This window comes from Peromyscus californicus, unplaced genomic scaffold (assembly GCF_007827085.1).
Source record: "Peromyscus californicus insignis strain IS unplaced genomic scaffold, ASM782708v3 Scaffold_3__1_contigs__length_106647218, whole genome shotgun sequence".
In the NCBI taxonomy this organism is placed as follows: Eukaryota; Metazoa; Chordata; class Mammalia; order Rodentia; family Cricetidae; genus Peromyscus; species Peromyscus californicus.
In genome coordinates, this window is record NW_026294551.1 from 77,208,640 (window position 1) to 77,229,336 (window position 20,697).

Genomic DNA, 20,697 nt, shown 5'->3' on the forward strand with positions numbered 1-20,697 from the left:
GCGGTGACACTTGCAGTTTTGTGAACACAGTAGGAACTCCTCATCGCTTTCCCACTGGAACTTCATTTCCCAGTGACTCATGTCTGAGGGTCTCTGCAGGGTGGCGAAACCAAGAAAACACAGACTTGCATTTTACTAGGAGCTGAGTTTTGGGGGTTGCTTTTGAGACAGGGTCTTACCGCAGCCCAGATAGCCTCTAGCTCACAGTAATGCTCCTGCCTCAGCCTCCAAAGTGCTGAGGTTATAACCCTGTGCCACCATACTCAGATTTCCTAATTTTTTTGAAAAAGTAGTACAACAATATTTAAAAGCCCTCATTTTAGAAAAATTTATACAATTTATAGAAACACCAGAGAATATTTTAGGAACCAAACATCATAAAAAACAGAATTTGTTGGATATAACGGCACATGCCTTTAATTCAAGTACTTGGGAGGCAGAGGCAGACAGATCTCTATGAGTTCAAGGCCAACCAGGGCTACACAGAGAGAAACCTTGTTGTTCCCCGTCCCACCCCAAAATTCACAGAATTGGTAAGGGTGGATCAAGTATTCACCATGCAAACCCGGGAACAGAAGCTCAGATCCCCATCACCCACATAAAAAGCTGGGCAGTCCTGGCTGCCACCTGCAATCCTAGTGCTCAGGAGACAGGGGTCCCATGGCAAGCTGGCTCCACTAGCTGATTCAGAAAGCTCTGAGTTCAGTGAGCCCCTGCTCAGAAGATAATGTGGAAGGCCTGAGGAAGACACAGGAGGCAAAGCTCTGGCCTCCACACACATTCAAGTGCACTCATGCACACCACTCATACACACTCAACAACAACACAAACCTCCGGCTAAAACAGGTTTTTAATCCCGAGAGTCGAAATATCTCGTCGCCAAGGTGAGTACTGCTTTGGCATTCAGCATGTTAGCATAAATCCTATTTGACACACAGCACGCTTTGGAAATAAATTTTGAGGAGCAGGAAAACATGGTGAAAGAGAAAGACCATGGCCTTGTTTTAGAAATACAGAATCAAAATGAAATGAAAGGAATCTGACAACAAGTACGTTCACAGAGGAGAATGTCAGGAAGTCTACTACTTCACAGTCCCAGCCAGTACACTGTGTTGTCCTGACTGTCATGATACTACAATTACAATTTTACACGGCAGTGACAGACGTGAGACTGGTCTACATCTCAAATGCTCATGGAGTAAACATGCAGATGACTAGAGAGTCAATACTCAGAAGCATCCAAATAACTGAGTAGGAAAAAACTGAAGAAATAATAAAAATCTTCAATATTTAAAAGAACACAAGCATGCAAAACCTCTGTAGTATGAGGAGCTGCTTATGACGGAATACAGAAAGCAGCCACAGCCACCTCTCGTGTGTCTCGGGAAAGTCTAGGACTTAGAGGACGTGGACAACAGCCACTTTGACGCTGTCAACACTCACTCCGTGGCTCCCACCGTACCTTATAAACTCTTCTCCAATTCTTTTTGTTGTCTTTTAGCATTCGGGACCAAAGCATGTTCATAAGTTCCGGGAACTGTTCGTACATAAAGGTAGCCCTGAAAGAAAGGCATTTATTTCCTTAAGCATTTGTAGTAGGTTAACTTTGACAGTAGATGGCAGGCTTGCTCTAGGTCCTCCAGACTTCCCAACTAGCTTAAAAAACAAGCCTAATCCAATTTTAATGACATTCTTCCTAAAATACGCCTCCTCTTATTTTGTGCAGCACATCTGTAAGGCCAGGAATTACTGTGCCATTCTGCAAGCTTTTCATTCATGGCCTCAGTGCCCCACATTATCACCAAGAAAAACTTTTATAACTTTTACTTCAAATATTTTATATATATTCTTCAAAATTTGCATGAAAACTATAGTGAGCCTCTAAACTTGACTGACACATTTTTAAAAGCTAATTGTTAATGGGAATGGAATCTACATAGAACTCTCCACACTATGATCAAAATGGATTATGCAGAATGTATGGTTGTAGTTAAACAGTCTAAAACTGAGAGCAAACTTCATTTTCTGTGTAAAGACACTTGGATTCTTTCTGCACTGTTGAGTCAAATTACCACTTACTTGGCAATCTCTCCCATGAGCTGCCCAGAAGGTCCCCAAGGATCATCATTCGTTGCTTCTCGAACTTTAGACTCAATCTCTGAATAATTCATAACCACATTGGTGCTGTAGAGAAAAAAAATGCACGTGTGTGCGCACACACACATACATATAGATACACAAAGATTAGCATCAAAACTGCACAATACATGAAAACTTAATCACGATACTAGGGTTATGTCCTAATGAGCTGCCTCTATGGGGTGGGGTGGAGGGTAGCTCTGTGCACAGGCCACCCCAAGGACACCACATTACAGGATTACGCTATCCTAAGAAGATTTTAGCTTTCAAGAATACAGAAGAGAGATTCCGTCAGCCTCGGATCAAATCTCAAAGACAACTGAACATGCTAGAGTCTATCATGGAACCTAGACGTCAGTTTTCTCCCCAGTCATGCTTTACGAGAGTTCAGTTTCGTGGTTACAGGAATTCTACTCTCTTACACTAGATTATAGGGGACTCTGATCTATGTGACATTTAAAAAAGAAATGATATGAAGATAAGATTCTACAACTGTTTAAAACTATTACCAACATTTTCTTATAAACCCGTTTTTCTCTATCCAACAAACTCTAAGTTACTAGACAGTTACTGTAAAGCCCACACCTTTACTGGCTACATAATATTTTCTTGGGAAACTGTATTTAGCTTTTCCTTCAGACTTCCAGTTTGTTGACAAGAATATGGGAGTCAGTGACCGGACTTCAATCCCATTTTGTGCTCTTTGGTGAACTGTTTTGTCTTCATCTCAGTCTGCTCAACTGTACTTCAGGAAGAGGTTATATACCTCAAAGGACAGCACAGCAAAGAGTGCTGAGCTTGGTGTGGGACATATGGGAAGCGCTCAGGAAACGCTAGGTCTAACTATGGAACAGAATAACCATCTTATAGCAATAATGCTTTCAAAGAGTAAGACACGAGGCAGCAAAATAGTCCATTTTTTGAGAACACTGCATCATGTGTATGGGATCTGAAGGAACAAAAGCCATAAAAATGTGACACCATCTAGTGCTCATTTGGTGTCTGTAGATGAACATGGCAATTCAAATCTTCCGCTCAAAATAAAAACTTAGAACTAATGAATACAATCAGATTTAGACAACTACTACTCATATATCCTCCTCTCTTTTGCTATGTGGCTTCCCCCCTCCCAATTTAACTTTTTTATTGATTCTTTGTAGACTTCACATCATGCCTCTCAATCCCACTCATCTCCCCATCCCTTCCCATCCACCCTCTACCCTTACCATCTCCCCACAGGATAAAACAAAATAAAATTTAAAAGAGAAGAAAAAAAAAAAAAGAAAAAATCTCATCATGAAAGCTGGTGTGTGATAGAGTAAGTCACACAGTATACCCTTTGGTAAGTATCATTACTTGCAAGTGTTCTTTGCAATGAGTCACTGGTCTGGTTGAGGCCTCTGGTTTTTGCTACACCATAGATACTGGGCCCTCCCAGGGGCTCCTCTTGGATATCCTGTTGTTGTCCTGTGTCATGGAGATCCTGCAGGGCTGGCCCCTTATGTGCTCCAGCAGATCAATGATGGGGTAGATGGTGGGATGGATCAACTCATAGCCCTGGTTCTAGGTCTGGGTAGTTGCTGGGTTGGTCAGGCCGCCAGCTCTCCCTCATCCTCAATGCTCCGGCACCTGGTTGGCTAGCTCACCCTATGTAGCAAGCAGCAAGGGGCGGGGCTGGTTCTCCCGCTCACCTGTGCCCCCCCCCCCACTCCCATCAATGGTGTCTGCTCTACTGTGGTGCCCAGGTGAGGTGCAGGCCCAGCTCTTCCACTCGGATGACCCAAGGGCCGACTCTCACATCTGCCACAGGCAGGGAGGGGCAAAGGGGAAGGGGAAGCATCTCTCCTCTGCCCGCTATGTGGCTTTTTACAAAAATCATCAAAAAGTTGTTTTCTAAGTCTAGCAGTGGTGGCACATGTCTTTAATCCTGGCACTCAGGAGGCAAAGGCAGGCAGATCTCTGAGTTTGAGGCCAGCCTGGTCTATAGACTAAGTTCCAGGACAGCCAGGGCTACATAGAGAAATCTTGTCTCGAAAAACAAAACAAAACAAAACAAAGAGTTGTTTCCTAAATAAGGAAGGATTGAAGTTGCTACTCAGACCTTTTAAACCATTCACTCCTTCAAGTACTTTAGCTTAGGTAAGACACCATTAAACAGATCCATGTCAGAACTTAGTCATACACACATACGACTGGTCAAGTCACTGAACACTGTGCTGGCTTCTAGATGGACACCCAGAGCACTGCTCTACCAGGAAAACTGAAATCCTCGGGTGTTCTCTTAAGTCCTGGGACACTTGTTCCGAGAGCACCAACTCCTGTGATAGTGTGGCCAGAAGTTATCTAGAACACTACTCTCCTTGAGAGCCCACAACTCCTGCTGCCGTTGAAGACTATTAACGGATTTTCCTAACTCCAGTGATGATTCTGTTGATAACAATTTATGAATAAATAGTAGTGTCTGGCGTCCAACGTGGTGGCAAGAGTTTCCACCTAAAACCTGAAAAAAAAGATTCTAAAACGGAGCTAAAAACAGCTTCCTAATTGTCTCTCTCAAATGAGCGGCAGCTGCCGGTTTGAGCTACTGGTGGGTTCCTAGTGTGCGCGGCTCGACCTGCCTCCATATGGCGGGAATGAAGCCTCTGCAAGTGGCACATTAAGCTGCATTGTGGATTTAGCCTTTGCTAGTACAAAACAAAAAAAAAAGAGGTTTCTGGGCTACATGCTGCTTGGATAAAAGCATAGACCCACGATGGCTCCCAGAGCTGGCGGTAAGCATACTGCCGCCATGTTGGGAAGCTGAGGTGGGCGGAGCCAGCAGCCACAGCTGCTGCAGCTTAAAGCAATAGATTCACAATAAGACAGATTCAGATGTAATAGTTTAAAATGTGTGTAAAATATACGTAGGCTTAAAAGAGACAAAAAAAGGTGATATATACAGTATAGAAACAAATATATGGTTTTAAAAAAAAATAGTCTTTAAAGAGACAGTAAAATTAATATAAAAAATAAGCCACGTAGAGATGACTATTACACAGAGAGTCTGGATTGTGTTGTCTTTGGGATTCTTAACTACAGAGAGATATTTGATTGTAAAGGAAGCTGAGTTAAACCAGTATGTATATTTTAAAGATACTTTGACTTCAAAATTTGGATGTAAGGATATGTTGCTTTGGAAAAGAGTCTCTTTTGTTTCCACAGAAAGCCAGAGGCTATGGATTTGCTCAAGATTAAGACACATCAGGTTTGACCAGCCAAGACCACCTGAAAGGTCTCCGATGACACCATGGCCCAGATGATCCAACATCCAGAACCGTTTCAAGACAACTAGCTCAGATGATACAGCCTCACGGACTACTCCATGATCCTAAAATTTTCTTTGTTTCCCCAGAAGATACAGCGCCCCCCTCCAGCAGGAAGTAGTAAGAGAAGCTACGCCCAAATTCCCAAATATACCAAGCTGACTTTGGAGATGTGTAAAGGTTAAAACCTTCCTTTTTAAGAAAAGAAAAGGGGAGGTGCTGTGGGATGGTCTGTATGTCAAATGTGTTGCTGATTGGTCAATGAATAAATCACTGATTGGCAGTGGCCAGGCAGGAAGTATAGGCGGGACTAACAGAGAGGAAAATTGAGAGAACAGGAAGCTGGGAGGGGAGACACTGCCAGCCGCCATTAGGACAAGGAAGATGTAAAGTACCAGTAAGCCACAAGCCACGTGGCAAGGTATAGATTAATAGAAATGGATTAATTTAAGCTGTAAGAACAGTTAGCAAGAAGCCTGCCACGGCCATACAGTTTGTAACCAATATAAGTGTCTGTGTTTACTTGATCGGGTTTGAGCGGCTTGGGACTGGCGGGTGAGAGAGATTTGTCCTGACTGTGGGCCAGGCAGAAAAACTCTAGCTACAAGTGTCCCTCTTCTCCTTAATTTTATCAACAATAGAAAAACAACAACAAAAAGAGAAAACAAAGGCAAGCCAGCCAAAACCAGATCTGCAATGTAAGATGATACAAAACAATAGATCTTACACCACTTTTGTTTATTGTGGTGGCTGAAGACTGCATGGTTGTGGGTAGTTAAAAGCATCCAAATGCAGCTGGGAAAAGGAACACTACCAATTAGGATCATAATCCACCTTGCATTTGGTTACAGGGATCTCCACTCAAAGCTGAAGGAGCCTCCTGATTGGTGCACGTGAACTATTTTCAGAGTGGTCAGCAGTGCTGAAGTTTTCACAACACTACTTTCCTTGTTCAAGCTACAAAGGCCTGTGGGTCAAATGAGAGCCCTTCAAAGGCTCTTAGCTGAAGGCCTGTATGCTGGAGTGGTGTATGTTTAGGAGAGGTAGCAAAGGGCCAGCAATTTAAGAATTTCCTCATTTCCTTAGCTCAAAAACAATGGGAGCCATTAAAATATACTGTTGGTTATAAAAGCCATCCACAGAAGGATCTTATGCCGTTACTGTGACAATGAAAACCTAATACTTCCACAAGAACATTGTTTTAAAGCTCTTTTCCAATAAAATGGCGGCTGCTTTCAGAAATGAGCAAGAATGAAGCTTTTTTTAAGTTTCACTAACTCAGAAACAACTGTAACTAAAACAAAACAAAGAACACTATGCAGTTCAGCCTCATTCCATAACATTTAAAAGCATCAATTTCTAAAAAGGTAAAAATAACATGTTGACTCTTCGTTACATGAATGGTCTCAATTACTTGGACCTATTCTTAACATCAGTAACTTTTTAAAAGTGGAAACAACTCCCTTCAAAAATAAAAATTAAAAACAACTTTATTTTCAGGTAGCTTACTTCAAAATCTTCCTGGGACTGACAGAGACATAGGTCCCTGACTACTTCAGTCACTAGAGGGGGCCCTCTAATCAGTGTTTGAACACACAAACTCTAGAGAAAGGTCTGAATTTGGCTAAGCTCAAGAGGGGAACAGCAGCTTCCCAGGACCTGGGCAACTGTCAATCAAATAGTTTCTGTGCCTGTAGAAATCTGAACCCAAACTCTGGACTTACAGAGCAGGGCAAGTATCAGCACCATCCTTTGAAGAATACGAGTCTGCAGACAGTGGCCCCACTCTTCATTGAGTAAAACACCACGTTATGTTCCCTGCTTAGTCAGTGCCAGGTTAGAGAGGCAGAACTACCACAGGAAACACTAACACAGGGCTTCTGCTTATAGCCAATGCTGCTTCTGATCCATGTTCAGAAAAACCATCAGGGAAAAGGAGTGGCAACAACAAAACCTGGCACACTCCCATGCTGATATTCTGTAAGGTATTTTCAAGAACATGCTTTACTAAAAAATACACACCAAGAAAAAGTATAGAAAAAACTCAGGACCAACTGTGAATGAATGAACAATGTGGTACCAAGTACTTTTATCACTCTCTCTCTCTTTTTCCAAATGGGGTCAAATGGGTTTGTAGCTTCACAGGGCATCATCCTTTTAGTCTAAGCTTACAGCTTTGCTCACCCCAAGATCATGAAATACTGAGACCTCTACATGTGTTTTGTCGTATTCAAGTGTACAAGTTTAAGACAGAAAGCCAGAAACAGACCCAATAACTTAGATCCAAGCAAGCTTCAAATAATAGTATTTTCATTATACTGTCTCAGATTTTCCCAATTCATGCCCATGAACATTATTTCACTCTAACAAAGGGAAACTAAAAAACGCTACTAAAATGCACATCAAATTCTGTGTCACAGTTGGCAACATTTTAACTATTATAGGTTAGAGACATCAGGATGAGCAAGAGGGATAATGCCTGCACTTCCAATGTTCTTTTACCTGGATAATAAGTGCTGCAAAGCAGCAACCGAAGTATGTCTACCCAGTGTTATACAGTGTACCACTGCACAGACTGAAATACCTATAACTGGAAAAATAGTTTTAAAAGAGGAACTGAGAATTAAGTCTACATCTAAGTCACCTCTTAAAACATCTATGCCAGAAGAACTTCAAAAGGACAATTTGATAAGGAAGTTTTGTGTTAACAGAACTGATAAATATCAATGTTAGGCTGGGTCACACTCCTGCAACATCCACACTTTGGAGACAGAGGCAGCAGGATCAGGATCGATACAGCAGCCTGGGCTGTGCTGTAAGACCGTGCCTCAGAAAACGTCCTTAAGTGTTAATTAACACAAGAAGACATCAAGTACAGGCACTGTATCGCTCAAAGAACGCAATGTTGAAATCACCTTTAAAGACACGTTCAGGTACCGAGCTGTTTTTTTAGCATCTATTAAATACAAAGTGTCTGATAAAGAAGAAAAAAATGGGAGCTAGAAAGATGGCTCAAAGGTTAATAGCACTTTCTGCTCTCGTAGAGGACCAGAGTTCAGTTTCCAGCACTCATGTTGGGCAGTCTACTCACCAAGCTCCTCTAACTCCAGCTACAGGGGACCTGATACTTTTTTGACTTTTTGAGGCACTAAGACACACATATAAATAAATAATAAATCTTTCTTTAAAAAAAAAAAGAGCTAAAAGTAAATTGTCTCCTCTCTTACCCATGTACTCTCTCTGTCTGTGTCACACACACGGAGGTCAGAGCACAACTTGCGGAAGCAGGCTCCTCTTTCCACCAGGGTCCCTAACAATCACTGCAAGGGAGAAAAAAGGTACGGGCAGAACAAAGCCCTAACATACCTGACAGACGAGGACCGTGCCTTCAGTCTGAATGATGCAATGGCTCCAGAGATCCCGGAAGTGGGCTGGGAATACTGCTACCTTCTCAGAACAGGGTGGCCAATATTCACAGCCACCTGCACTCTTACTTGTCAAAACATGCCATTTTTGTGGGCAGAACACTTCACTCACTGACTCCACAGCGCTGCCACAACCTCGTGTGTGTGTGTGTGTGTGTGTGTGTGTGTGTGTGTGTGTGTGTGTCTGTGGAAGCATACTCACTGAGGCCAGAAGAGGGCACTGGATCCTGGAGTAAACTCAAACTCCCTGCAGGCACAGTGCTCTCAACAGCTGAGAGTCATTCTCAGTCCCCAGAGGCGACCTTGAGACAGTTTCCCCAAGGCCCCCAGGTTAGAGGTCACCCTGAGCTGTGAGGTGGAACACAGTAAGAGGCTGGGCTAAGTGCCTTGTTCTCAACCACACACAGCAGATCTGGGTCATTTATATAGAAGTATAAACTATGTTTTTGCTACAAACTTTCTAGTTTGTTAAAATGAAAACTTTGAACAGAAAGTCTAATAAGAAACTACTGTGCTTTAGAATTCATCACAGAGGCAAATGCAGTGTCAAAGAATCATCTGTTAATTTAGCTGATGCGGACGTAACTGATGTTACCATCTAATACTTTCTCTTCTGGTTCTAAACTGTCTTTCTCTACAACTCCCAAGAGTAAAACATAAGCACTCCCAGCTGGACATGCTGACCCATGTCGGTCATTCCAGCACCTACAAGGGCCCCAGGTTGAGAAGGCAGCCTGGACTATGCACTGTAAGATGCTGTCTTAAAGGAGGAAGGGACAGGAAGCATTCTAAAACCTGGAATTTAAATGTGTGAGTTAAAGAAGTATTTGTTGCCCTGCTTAAACCATCACATACCTCACACTCCAGGAAAATTCCCACTAGTCCATGTCAGTTGGAGGAGGCAACACTAACCAAAGCCATGTATACATTTCTGAGATTCATAAAAACCAGTTTATTCATTTCTCAGTCTAAAGCTGTCCTAAAATGTAACTAGAAGCCTGTTTCCACAAGGCACCAACTTTCTGATTGCTGCTAATGGTGATTTACTCTGGCAAGTTTTCAGGAAAATCCTTGAGTAATTTATGAAACGGATGTGCAAAGAAAATGACATGAATGGGACAAGCCAAGAAAAATACCCTGGTGTCAGCAACTAAACCCTGAGCTGTAGGAAGACGCCATTTCCTTTCCTTACACTCCAGGGTGAACAGCACTAAGCAAAACAAGCTACCCAACAGCAGCCCATTCTCAGACTTCACATGGGCCTTGGCTCCAGGAACTACTCCACACACAAGACCTCAGTAAAAGAAGATACCATACATGTATGTGTTTTCATCAAGCTACTTCACCACTGACAGCCATTTTGTGTAAGAGCAGAGCAATATAGATTTACTCCATCAGTGACTCAGTAAGTTACTAAGTGTGAATTTGTCTCTGGTGCGTACCTACTGTTAGGATCTCTAAACAAAAATCACTGGCATGCCTCGGTTTCTTCATTTAAAAAGTCCCCATATGTCACTATTATGGTGACCAAACAACATGTGCGGGCAGTTAGCTGAGTTCTGATATCACTTCCTGTTTTTAGGTTGAGTTTTTTAACCCTAGATATGACTTTGTATGGACTCAATATGAAACACTCTACTGGCTCATGTGTCACCAGCCTAGCCCCTGCTGGTGGCAGTTTTCTAGGAGGTTCTGGAAACTACAGGAGCTAAGGTCTCTCTGGAAGAAGTCAGTCACTGGGAAAGGTCCTCTGCTCTACTGGCTGCTTTATGTGAACCTCTGTGCCCCACCTCCTTGCCACAATGGCCTGGCACTACTGAGACCATGAGCCGAAGAGCCCTTTCCTGTCTGGGCTGTCTGTCAGATAACTGGTCACAAACACAGAGAAACTGATATGAAGTCCCTCATCAGGAGGGCCAGAATACATGTGAATCCTGACTGTCTCAAAGACATAAATGATTAGCAGAGAGCTGGGGAGATGGTTCTCTGGTTCTCTCAGAGGGCTCTCCAGCACCCTCTTGCAGCAACTCACAACTACTTGTAAGTCGTGTTACCGACATCCTCTTTTGGACTTGGTGGGCAACTACACTCACACCCACAGCATATACAGACGTGTATCCACATAACCCAAAGTAAAACTCAATTAAAAAAATAATAATTAGCAGAAGCTGGGAGTGTGATTTGGTGGTACAACACAAAATCCTGGGTTCAATCCCCACCACCAAAACTAACCAACACCCTAACTATTAGGATTCTGAGCTCTTAAAAACATCCAAACCAATGTCCATGTAAGTAATTATGCCACGTGGTGTGTGGCTGAATAAGGGGTTTTAGAAGTGCCAGAAAAGCCCGTTTCCTTTCCAAAAACATAAATTATACTAGGAAATATCTGGATCGTCACTGGGTCTTACTGGTTTGGGAGGAACTCTGCCCACTTCCTAGGAGGGGTACTGCTTTTATGACTTAGGCAAACGTACAGAATAGCCATCACCACAGAGCTGTCTCATGACACGGCACAGTCACTGTTTTCCAGAAAGGCACCACGGCAGCAAAGACCGAGAGATCAAGCTTCTCATGGCTAGCAAAACAGAATAAATTACACACAAGAAGTAGAGTACAAAGTAACTCCCATGTGGGCAAAATTCCAAACCTAAGAAATCCCTTCCCCAGAAAAAGTACTCACAGAACAAAATTATCCGAATGTGTTTAACAACTGTATGAAAACATATGTACATTGAGAAAGACTCAAAAGAACCAAAAACCAAATCAAAGTTCCAAACAAAACAAGACGCCAGTGAGCACAGTGGGGTGACAGATGGCCGCTTTAAAATGTCCAGTATTATCTAGACAATGAAAAAGCAGAGGAGAAGACGGTACCCAGACCTGCCCATCTTCTAGGCAGGTGCTGGCTGGCTCCCTGGTTCAGCAGCGCCTGCGCTCACTGCTCTCATCCTTAGCCAGAACAATTGGCTATCACCAGGACACCAGTCTCTCGGGATGACAGCCACAACCCCGAACCATTTTTCTGTTTTCTGCTTTTTAAAAACTTTCATGTTTCTTAGTGACTTTAAAGATTTTAAATCATTTTATTTTCCTTGAAGCATAATCTAAACAGTTCTATGAAAACTCAGCAAGGACTGACAACAGGTGCTCCCTGAGAAGAGGGTTCTCTGGGGAGCTGGGCAGCGTTGGCTGCAGAAAAACTTCCCAACTGTATTGCTTCTCAGACTTGTCGAGCCTAATGGCTCATCCCAGGGTCCCAGATGGGACAGCACTGTACATTCCTCAAACTTCCCAGACATCTTTTCTTTCCTTCACATCTTGTCTGAGTGTCCTCAAACCCACTTTAATATGACTTTTGTAAATACAAGTGCCTTCAAACCATCAAATACACGTTCACCTCACTATTCTTATTGTCTAATTTCTTCTGAGGGAAGACTTTTCCTTTAGTCCTAATTTTTTTTATTTTTACAACTCTTTGAGAGTACATGATGGCTTACAGGTAAGGGGGCTTGCTGCCAAGCCTGACAACCAGAGTTCAATCCTGGAACCCACATGATGGAAGAAGAACCAAGTTCTGCACATTGTTCCCTGGCACCAAGTGTGTGCCATGGTGTGCTTGTGTGCATACATACACCTATGCACATACATAATAAAAGTAAAAAAAAAAGTATCTCTAACTCTTGGCTCAGATTTCAGCCTTTTAACTTGTCTCAAGTCTCACCTATTTTTGGTGGAGTTTAAAAAAATCAGTTGTTCCTGAGTGTCATTTTCTGTTCCCCACTTGCTAATTTTATGTTCTTACCTTACTTTTTATTGACACAAAACTACACACATGCAGACAGCCTCATGTTTTGGTGCATTTATACACCAGGTAAAACTCAGCACACCCATCATTGTGGTAAGACACTCGGAAGGTCTGTTCTGGCCACTTCAAAGCACCTGGCTCACTGTTAGCCAGTGAACTGCTATGCAAGTGTTCGGCAGAACTTCTTTCTCTGTCTTTCTTTCCTTTTCCTGTATTGTTTACTGTGCTGGGGATCAACCTAGGACCTTCCACATGCTGGGAAGTGCTCTCATCCACACTACCAACACCTCTTTTTCTGAGACACAGTCGTACTGTGTAGCTCAGGCTTATCTGGAACTTGCTACATAGCCCAGGCTGGCCCACCACCTGAGGCTAGGATCACTGGCGTGTGTCACTATGCATAGAGCCCCGAGTACCTTTGTAACAACAAACTCACCTCCTCTTCTTCATTCTTCCTGTTTCCCCAGCCTCTGGTTAACACTATTCCCTCTAGTTTCGCCCTCTGTGGTCAGCTTCTGACTACTGACAGCTGGGGGATCTTCGTACCCAGCTGATTTCCCTTACCAGTCCTCCAGTTTCATCTAGGCTACTGCATACGACAGGAATTCCTCTTCTTATGGCTGGAGAGTATCCCATGGTGGAGATGTGCACTGTCTTCATGGAGTTACTGAAGGATACAGTTGATTGCATGTTTTGGCTGCTGTGAATGCCTCAATAAACATGAGAGTGCTGTTTATCTCCTCAACAGACTATTTCCTTTGGACATAGACCTGTAAGCGGGGCTACTGAGTCATATGGCTGTTCTTTTTTTAAAAATAAGATCTCTTAAAAAAAAAAAAACAAAAAAACTTATGTGTATGGGTGTTTTGCCTGTATGTATATTTGGGTACCATGTGCATGCCTGGTGCCCAAGAAGGCCTAAAGAGGGTGTGAGAACCCCTGAATCTGAAGTTACAGACAGTAGGTGCTAAGAATTGAACCCTGGTCCTCTGGGAAGAGCAGCTGTGCTCTAACCACTGTGCCATCTCTCCATCCCGTTTATGCCTTTCTCTTTACGTCTCCATACTATTCTCTGTATTGGCTGTGCTAGCTTACTTTAAATCTCTTGTTTATTTTTGGGTAAACAGGCCCCTCTTCTTTTTTAACACTGCTGTGAAAAAGGCATTTAACCTTTACTTCAATCCCTTCAAAATTCTTGTATTTTAGCTTTACATTTTAATTTCTAATCTCCACCTTATCGTTTTATGCCAAACACCTTCCCCTTCACTTTGTGCTAATTTTATATGGCACAGCTGAACAGGTAGATAAGTAAGTGCTCAAAGGGATGGATAGATGGCCCCGCCACATGGCCTGACTCTGGACCAGCAGTGCTTCTCTGGGTGCTGCCCCTTCATGAAGAGGTGTAATGCTGCTCACAAATGCCAATTAAAGATGCATGTGATGTTTACAAAAGAATTAACTTCCTCAAATCCCAAGAGTGAAAATGATTATTCTTGTAACCAGAGCTGCTTTTAAGCAAAAGAATGGTATTTTTCTTTGTATTATTTGACAAGGAGGAATATGAGTTCAGGTCAGGGCTCATCAGAAGTCTGGGCAGACTACATGCAATAGTTGGAATGCTTACAGCCTGCCTGCTCACGTCATATTAAGAATATAGGCTATTCCAGTGTGTCCCTTCAGTCATCCTTCTACCATGCAGTGGTGGCCATGTTAACCATGCACACAACCCCTTCCCTCAAACACCATCCTCCTCTGCCATCCATGGGCAAGTCTACCTAAGAATTGAGCTAAGAGCTTGAACGTTGCTGCTGATCACTTCTCACATTCTCCATCCATCAGCCCTTCTCATCCAGGTCTTCTCAATGCCTTTTCCTACATTCTCTACAGCACACGGCTCTGCTTCTTCTGCCCACACTAGCACTATCTTAGTTCAGTCACCTTTTCCTCACCTAGACTGCCAAAAGTCCTCTAACTAGTGTTTCTTCCTTTATTTACAAACTCCTACCAGGCTAGAGTCAAAGGGAACTCTTGTTCACATATAAGTCCTACCTAAGTTAGCAAAGCCTCCTCCCCCACCATTGCTTTCAACTCGAAGCCTTGACATGTCCTTGACATGTCCTACTCATGTCCTTGACATGAAGTAAGGTTCTTGCTGGATAGCAATTTACCTCTCCGGTCTCATCACTCAGCAACCTTTAGGTTGCTTGCTCGGGTTTTCTTGTTTTTGTTTTTAGGTCCTTTGCTCCACAGCTAACTACATCAGCACGTGGTTTTACAAATGCCACTTCCTCCAAGAAACCCTCCTGCAGTGCCCCACACAGGTGGAGCCTGTCTGTCCATATCTGCCTTCTACAAGTGAACTGAAACCAAAACAAGCACCCTGCTGCAGGCCTGCTTCTTTCCCCTGCCCTGGACTTAAGACTATGACACAGGATTGTGCTTATGTAAAGCCCCAAGTCCTGGAACAGGCTTGCTGACAGCAAACATCAAACCTTTACTGAATAGCCCCCAAACGACAACAACAACTACATAAAAAGGCGGCTGTGACTAAGGAGGACGTACGTACGTACCAGGAGATGAAGCAGAGGAGCAAGGGTCAAAGGTGACTGAACTGCCTCTTGGGGACAAAGTGTGCAAGCAGAAGCAGTGAAGGTGGTAAGAATTTCATCTGCAATACCACAGACTGACAGAAGAGCACAGGACATCTCAGTGACCCAAGGGCCGAGAAAGAAAGCTGCTTAGGCAGCTGGTTTAGAATCTTTGGTTCCAACCAAAGTTCTGTCATCTGATACCAAGTGTGCATTAGCTGGAGAAGTTCAAGGAAACACACAAAGATTTGGTTTGACTGTCTCCTCAATTAGTGAAAATGCTAATAAGCTGGAAGATAGCATAAGACACTAGAGATTGTGTCAAGTTCAGCTGCAACCAGAACCACAAAAGATACAAAGAGAAAGAGCAGAGTGCTCTAGCCCAGTGGTTCTCAACCTTCCTAATGCTGCGACCCTTTAACACAGTTCTTCATGTTGTGGTGATCCCCAAGCATCAAATTATTTTTGTTGCTACTTCATAACTGTGATTTTGCTACTGTTATGAATCTTAATGTAAATATTTGATATGCAGGATATCTGATATTTGACTCCTGTGAAAAGGTCATTCAACCCCAAAGGGATCGTAACCCACAGGTTGAGAACCACTGCTCTAGGTCTCTAATGAAAAGTTCTTGACGAGCTCTGATGGCCAGTGCTTCCCATTTCAGATTCTTCTTGGTCACTTTTATGCTTAAATGCAGTCACATAATCTTGGCTCAGGATGGAAAAGCAAGTCTCCCAAGTACACCAGTGAGCATCAGCAGAAATCTGATGCTTTCTGGTTGGGCTTTTAAAGTTGCTGGGTTTTTGTTTGTTTTTGTACCTTTTCTTTCCTTTTGATTCTTCTCTCATATATTACATCCCAAACAGTTTCCCCTCCCTCCCTTCTCTCCCAAGGCTGCTGTTTTTGTAGTTTGCTGTTAATTGTGGGGCAGCAGGTGAGGGTGGAGTGTGGTCCTTATTCTTTGTGGACTCCATATTTGCAAACTGACTAAGACACTAAACTGCAACCCTAAAATCAACAGTCACGTGCTGTCCTGATCTCTTAGGACGTGTGTGCAAAGCAGTGTCCATCACACTGGCTCTCAGCTGAGATGGAAGATAACACTGTGCCCTCTTTCACTCAGTTGTCTATTCAGTACCGTGTTTCCATGATCCTGCTGTTTAAACAGCCCACAAAGGCAGTACAATGCACAAGTGCTTTCCAGTGTTGCTCTAAGTTCAAGAGGGCTGTACAGGGCCTCCCAGAAGTATGTGAGTTACAACGCTGTGGACAGGGGTTCAATGAGATAGATACTACATATAAAATAAGTGTCGGGGCTGGAGAGATGGCTCAGTGGATAAGAGCACTGACTGCTCTTCCAGAGGACCCGGGTTCAATTCCCAGCATTCATATGGCAGTTCACAATTATCTGTAACTCTAGTTTCAGGGGATCCGACACCTTCACACAGACATGCATTCATACAGGCAAAACACTAATGCACATGAAATAAAAGTAAATAAATTATTAAGAAAATAAAAAAGTGTCTTACATCAGGAACACACTTTTAGAAGGTTATGGATCCAATGGAGCAAATGCTATGGCTCAGGTTCACAAAAGCTAACTCTATCTTTTTAGCTAGGAGCAAGCGCTTGGTTCTTGCTAACTCTGTTGATAACTTTACAAAACCTTACAAGGACTGACTGCTGTATCTTATGCACTGGTGACGTAAGGTTCAATTCCTAGCACCAGAAACAGATAAATGGACACTTAAAAACTGACTGGAGAAGTGAATACATAAATGAAATTACGTTATCTTAGACAGGTGGGCTGGAAGGTAAAGAAGGGAGACCAAGAGGAGATTAAAACACACCCACCCAAAGCACACAGAGGATGAATACGTGAATGTCCTAATAAACAGCACTGTATGGGAGGGAGGCGGTTATTGATGCTGCTTTTAAAGACATCATGGAAGTGCTTCAATGCAGGGGTCATTTGGGGCTTGGATGGAATTTGCCCTGTCACCTGAAATTACCTCAGGGACAGGAGCTATGTGTCTCAAAGAAATAACTGAAGAACTAAATTTGAAACCTACCACTTAAAGGGGATACTTGAACATTGAATTAAGCCTCCTCCCTCCTTGTGCTCAATGTTACAAGAGTCAGGCACCACCATGGACATTGTTTAACACGTGGAGAAAAGTCTCCCATGTCTCTTTCCTTGCATGGAAGCTTGTTTACTAACTAAAACACTTCCACGCTAGAACTGTGTTCTCCACATAATCTGTTCCCATGGATAACTGCACAAAGCTGCCATTGCCTGTACAGTGATAAACGACTCTTGGGTTCTCTCCAAAGTACAGCAAATCAACGGCAAGGCACAGCATTCCTGGCTTCACTTTCTCCCCTGTAACATGGCTGTACTTGTTGCTCACGGTTTTGTTTTTAAATATATAAACTTGTTGCTCTTCCAGAGACTAGAGTTCAGTTCCCAGCACCTACATCAGGTGGCAAGGCAGCCAGAAGGAGGTGCTGACACCCACGTGCAGGTACTGTGATGGTGTAAACAAGCATGGCCCCCATAGGCTCATATACATGAATGCTTAGTCATTAGGGAGTGGCACTACTTGAGAGGGATTAGGAGGTATGGCCTTGTTAGAGGAAGTGTGTCACTGGGTGAAGACTTTGAAGTTTCAAGAGCTCAAGCCAGGCTCAGTCTCTCTCCCTGCTGCCTGCAGATCAGGATGTAAAACTCTCAGTTACTTCTTCAGCACCATGTCTACCCGTGTACGCCCATGTTCTCCAACATGATGATAATGGCCTAGACTTCTGAAACTGTAAGCCAGCCCCCAGTTAAATGCTTTCTTTTATAAGAGTTGCTTTGGTCATGGTGTCTCTTCACAGCAATAAAACGGTGACTAAGATGAGTGTTGTGTGTGTGTGTGTGTGTGTGCCTCTGTGTGTGTATACATACACTTACATACAAATAAAAATAATATAAATCTTTAACACATAGAACTCTAACAGACTGGGTAATGGTTTATTTAATCCCTGAAGGCAGGTTTTATTACTATCTCTATTTTACAGAAGGTAAACTGAGGTACAAGGAGGTAAAGTCTCTCACTCATCACACAACCACTAAATGGGTGTGCTGAGGACCCAAGCGCAGGCGGGCAGTGTGGCCTTAGAACCTGTGCTATTCAGTGTTGTCACAGTCACGATTTCAACAACCTTCCCCAACCAATATACAACTCAGCACCAGGAGTAAGGGACACATTTGGGGTCATTTCGCTCCTTTGCTCTTCAAAACCCCTCATGGGTGTCTTACAACATGTAGGCAAATGCAGACTGCACACAAATAATTTACAAATCCCCATAAGCACCTCTCTTCCCTGCTCTGCCACATGATGTCCCTCTGTCTCCACAGAAGCCCTGCCCACTCCCTCCTCTTCAGGTACCCACTTTTTAGTCTTACTGGAAGCACTACATTCTCAGAAGGGAAAGCCCTCATCATCACTCTTTATTCAGCCTCTTCATAACTCTCCTGAATGTCTGCTGTTTCTTAGAATTTCCTTTTATTTATATGTATATGCATGTGCCTGCTTACCTATCTATTCCACGTGTTTGCAGTGCCTACGGTGGCCAGAAGGTGTTGGATCCCCAGCAGAGGAGTTACAGGTGTTTATGAGCCAGCCGACACTGATGGGGTGGCTGGGAACAGCCCAGAGGCTCTGTACGAGCCAGAGCTCTTAACCGCTGAGCCATCGCGCCAGCCCCAACTACTGTTCTCACCTGTGCCTCTACCTGAACAGTTTCACAACTCCAGTACCTGCCTACAAGAGCAACTCCAGTACCTGCCTACAAGAGCAACTCCAGTACCTGCCTACAAGAGCAACTCCAGTACCTGCCTACAAGAGCAACTCCAGTACCTGCCTACAAGAGCAACTCCAGTACCTGCCTACAAGAGCAACTCCAGTACCTGCCTACAAGAGCAACTCCAGTACCTGCCTACAAGAGCAACTCCAGTACCTGCCTACAAGAGCTCCAGGTAAAAGGTAACCGTTCACTCAATAACCTATCCCGTGGTTTCTTGTGGTCCCTATTATAACACTCTGTTCTTTGGAGGTGGGCATTTGCCACGAGACACCTGCCTTTCATCTGATTACTCATCACAGACTACATAAGCACAAAGAAGAAAGTTAAAGGACAGGCTTAGAGGGTAAGATGCTGCTGCTGCGGAGCTGCACAACCTGATTTTAATCCCTGGAACCTACATGGTACAAGGAGAGGACTGAGTCCCACAAGCAAGTACACATACATATACACACAAAAAAAACCAAAACAACAAACAGAAGACCTGTTGTTGTTGTTGTTTAAAAAAGAACAAACTTAAAGGACAGGTTCCATAACAGAATTTTTGTATAGAATATGCAAAGTCCTGGGTTTGTGTACATATGTGTGCAAAGAAAATATTCTTCATATTTTACTCACCATATAACGATTATCTACCAAATGAGCAACACCTGTGGCTCAAGTGCTTTCCCTTAAGACTGTTTTTGAATTGGGGTGGAAGAAGAACACGAACAGCACAGTGCTCCAGTGCAGGCCAGAGGACAACTTCCCAGAGTTAGTGCTCTCCTTCCACCGTTACACAGATTCTGGGGATTAAACCCAGAAAGTCTGCATGACAAGCAGCTTTATCCACTGGGCCATCTTCCCAGCCCAGCTCTTCTGTTCTTTTTGTTTGGTTGGTTTTGTGTGTGTGTGTTTTTTTTTTTTTTTTTTTTTTTTTTCGTTTTTCGAGACAGGGTTTCTCTGTGTAGCTTTGCGCCTTTCCTGGGACTCGCTTGGTAGCCCAGGCTGGCCTCGAACTCACAGAGATCCACCTGGCTCTGCCTCCCGAGTGCTGGGATTAAAGGCGTGCGCCACCAACGCCCGGCTTTTTTTTTTTTTTTTTTGGACAGGGTTTCTCTGTGTAACAGCCCTGGCTGTCCTGGAACTCTCTTTGTATGTAGACAGGCTGGCCTTGAACTCACATAGATCGAACTGCTCTGCCTCCCAAGTGCTGGTATTAAAGGCATGTGCCACTCCGCCAGGCAAGCTCTTCTAGTCTTAATGTTAATGTTGAAATGAAGAAACTGAGGCTAGGGAGATGGCTCCACGCATAAAGTGCTTATTGTTTAGTCACGAAGACCTGAACTCGAGTCCCCAGCACCCAAGTAAAAGCTGGCATCTACGACTATGACCGAACACTGAAGGAGTGGAGACAGGCAGATGGGCTAACTGGCCTTTCACTGAGCCCTTGTCTCAAAGGGGAAAGAAAGTATGGCGTGAATGAGAAAGACATCCCAATACCAAACTCTGGCCCCACAGGCGAAGATACACATGCATATAACATATACACATAGAGGAAAAAAGGAAATTAAGTAACTGTATCTGTGCTGTGTACAGTGGT

The 20,697-nt window shown here is 43.5% G+C and overlaps 1 protein-coding gene across 2 annotated transcripts in view; it reads right to left on the reverse strand.

The window, feature by feature from the left end:
- Clint1 (clathrin interactor 1) overlaps positions 1 to 20,697 on the reverse strand; it is a 61,887-nt gene that overhangs the window by 25,463 nt on the left and 15,727 nt on the right. For both annotated transcript variants that reach the window (XM_052758370.1, XM_052758369.1), the window contains exons 2-3: positions 2,080 to 2,184; positions 1,463 to 1,559 (exon numbers count right to left, since the gene is read on the reverse strand). In XM_052758370.1, the coding sequence (XP_052614330.1) occupies positions 1,463 to 1,559; positions 2,080 to 2,184 (202 nt within the window). The remainder of the gene's footprint in view (positions 1 to 1,462; positions 1,560 to 2,079; positions 2,185 to 20,697) is intronic.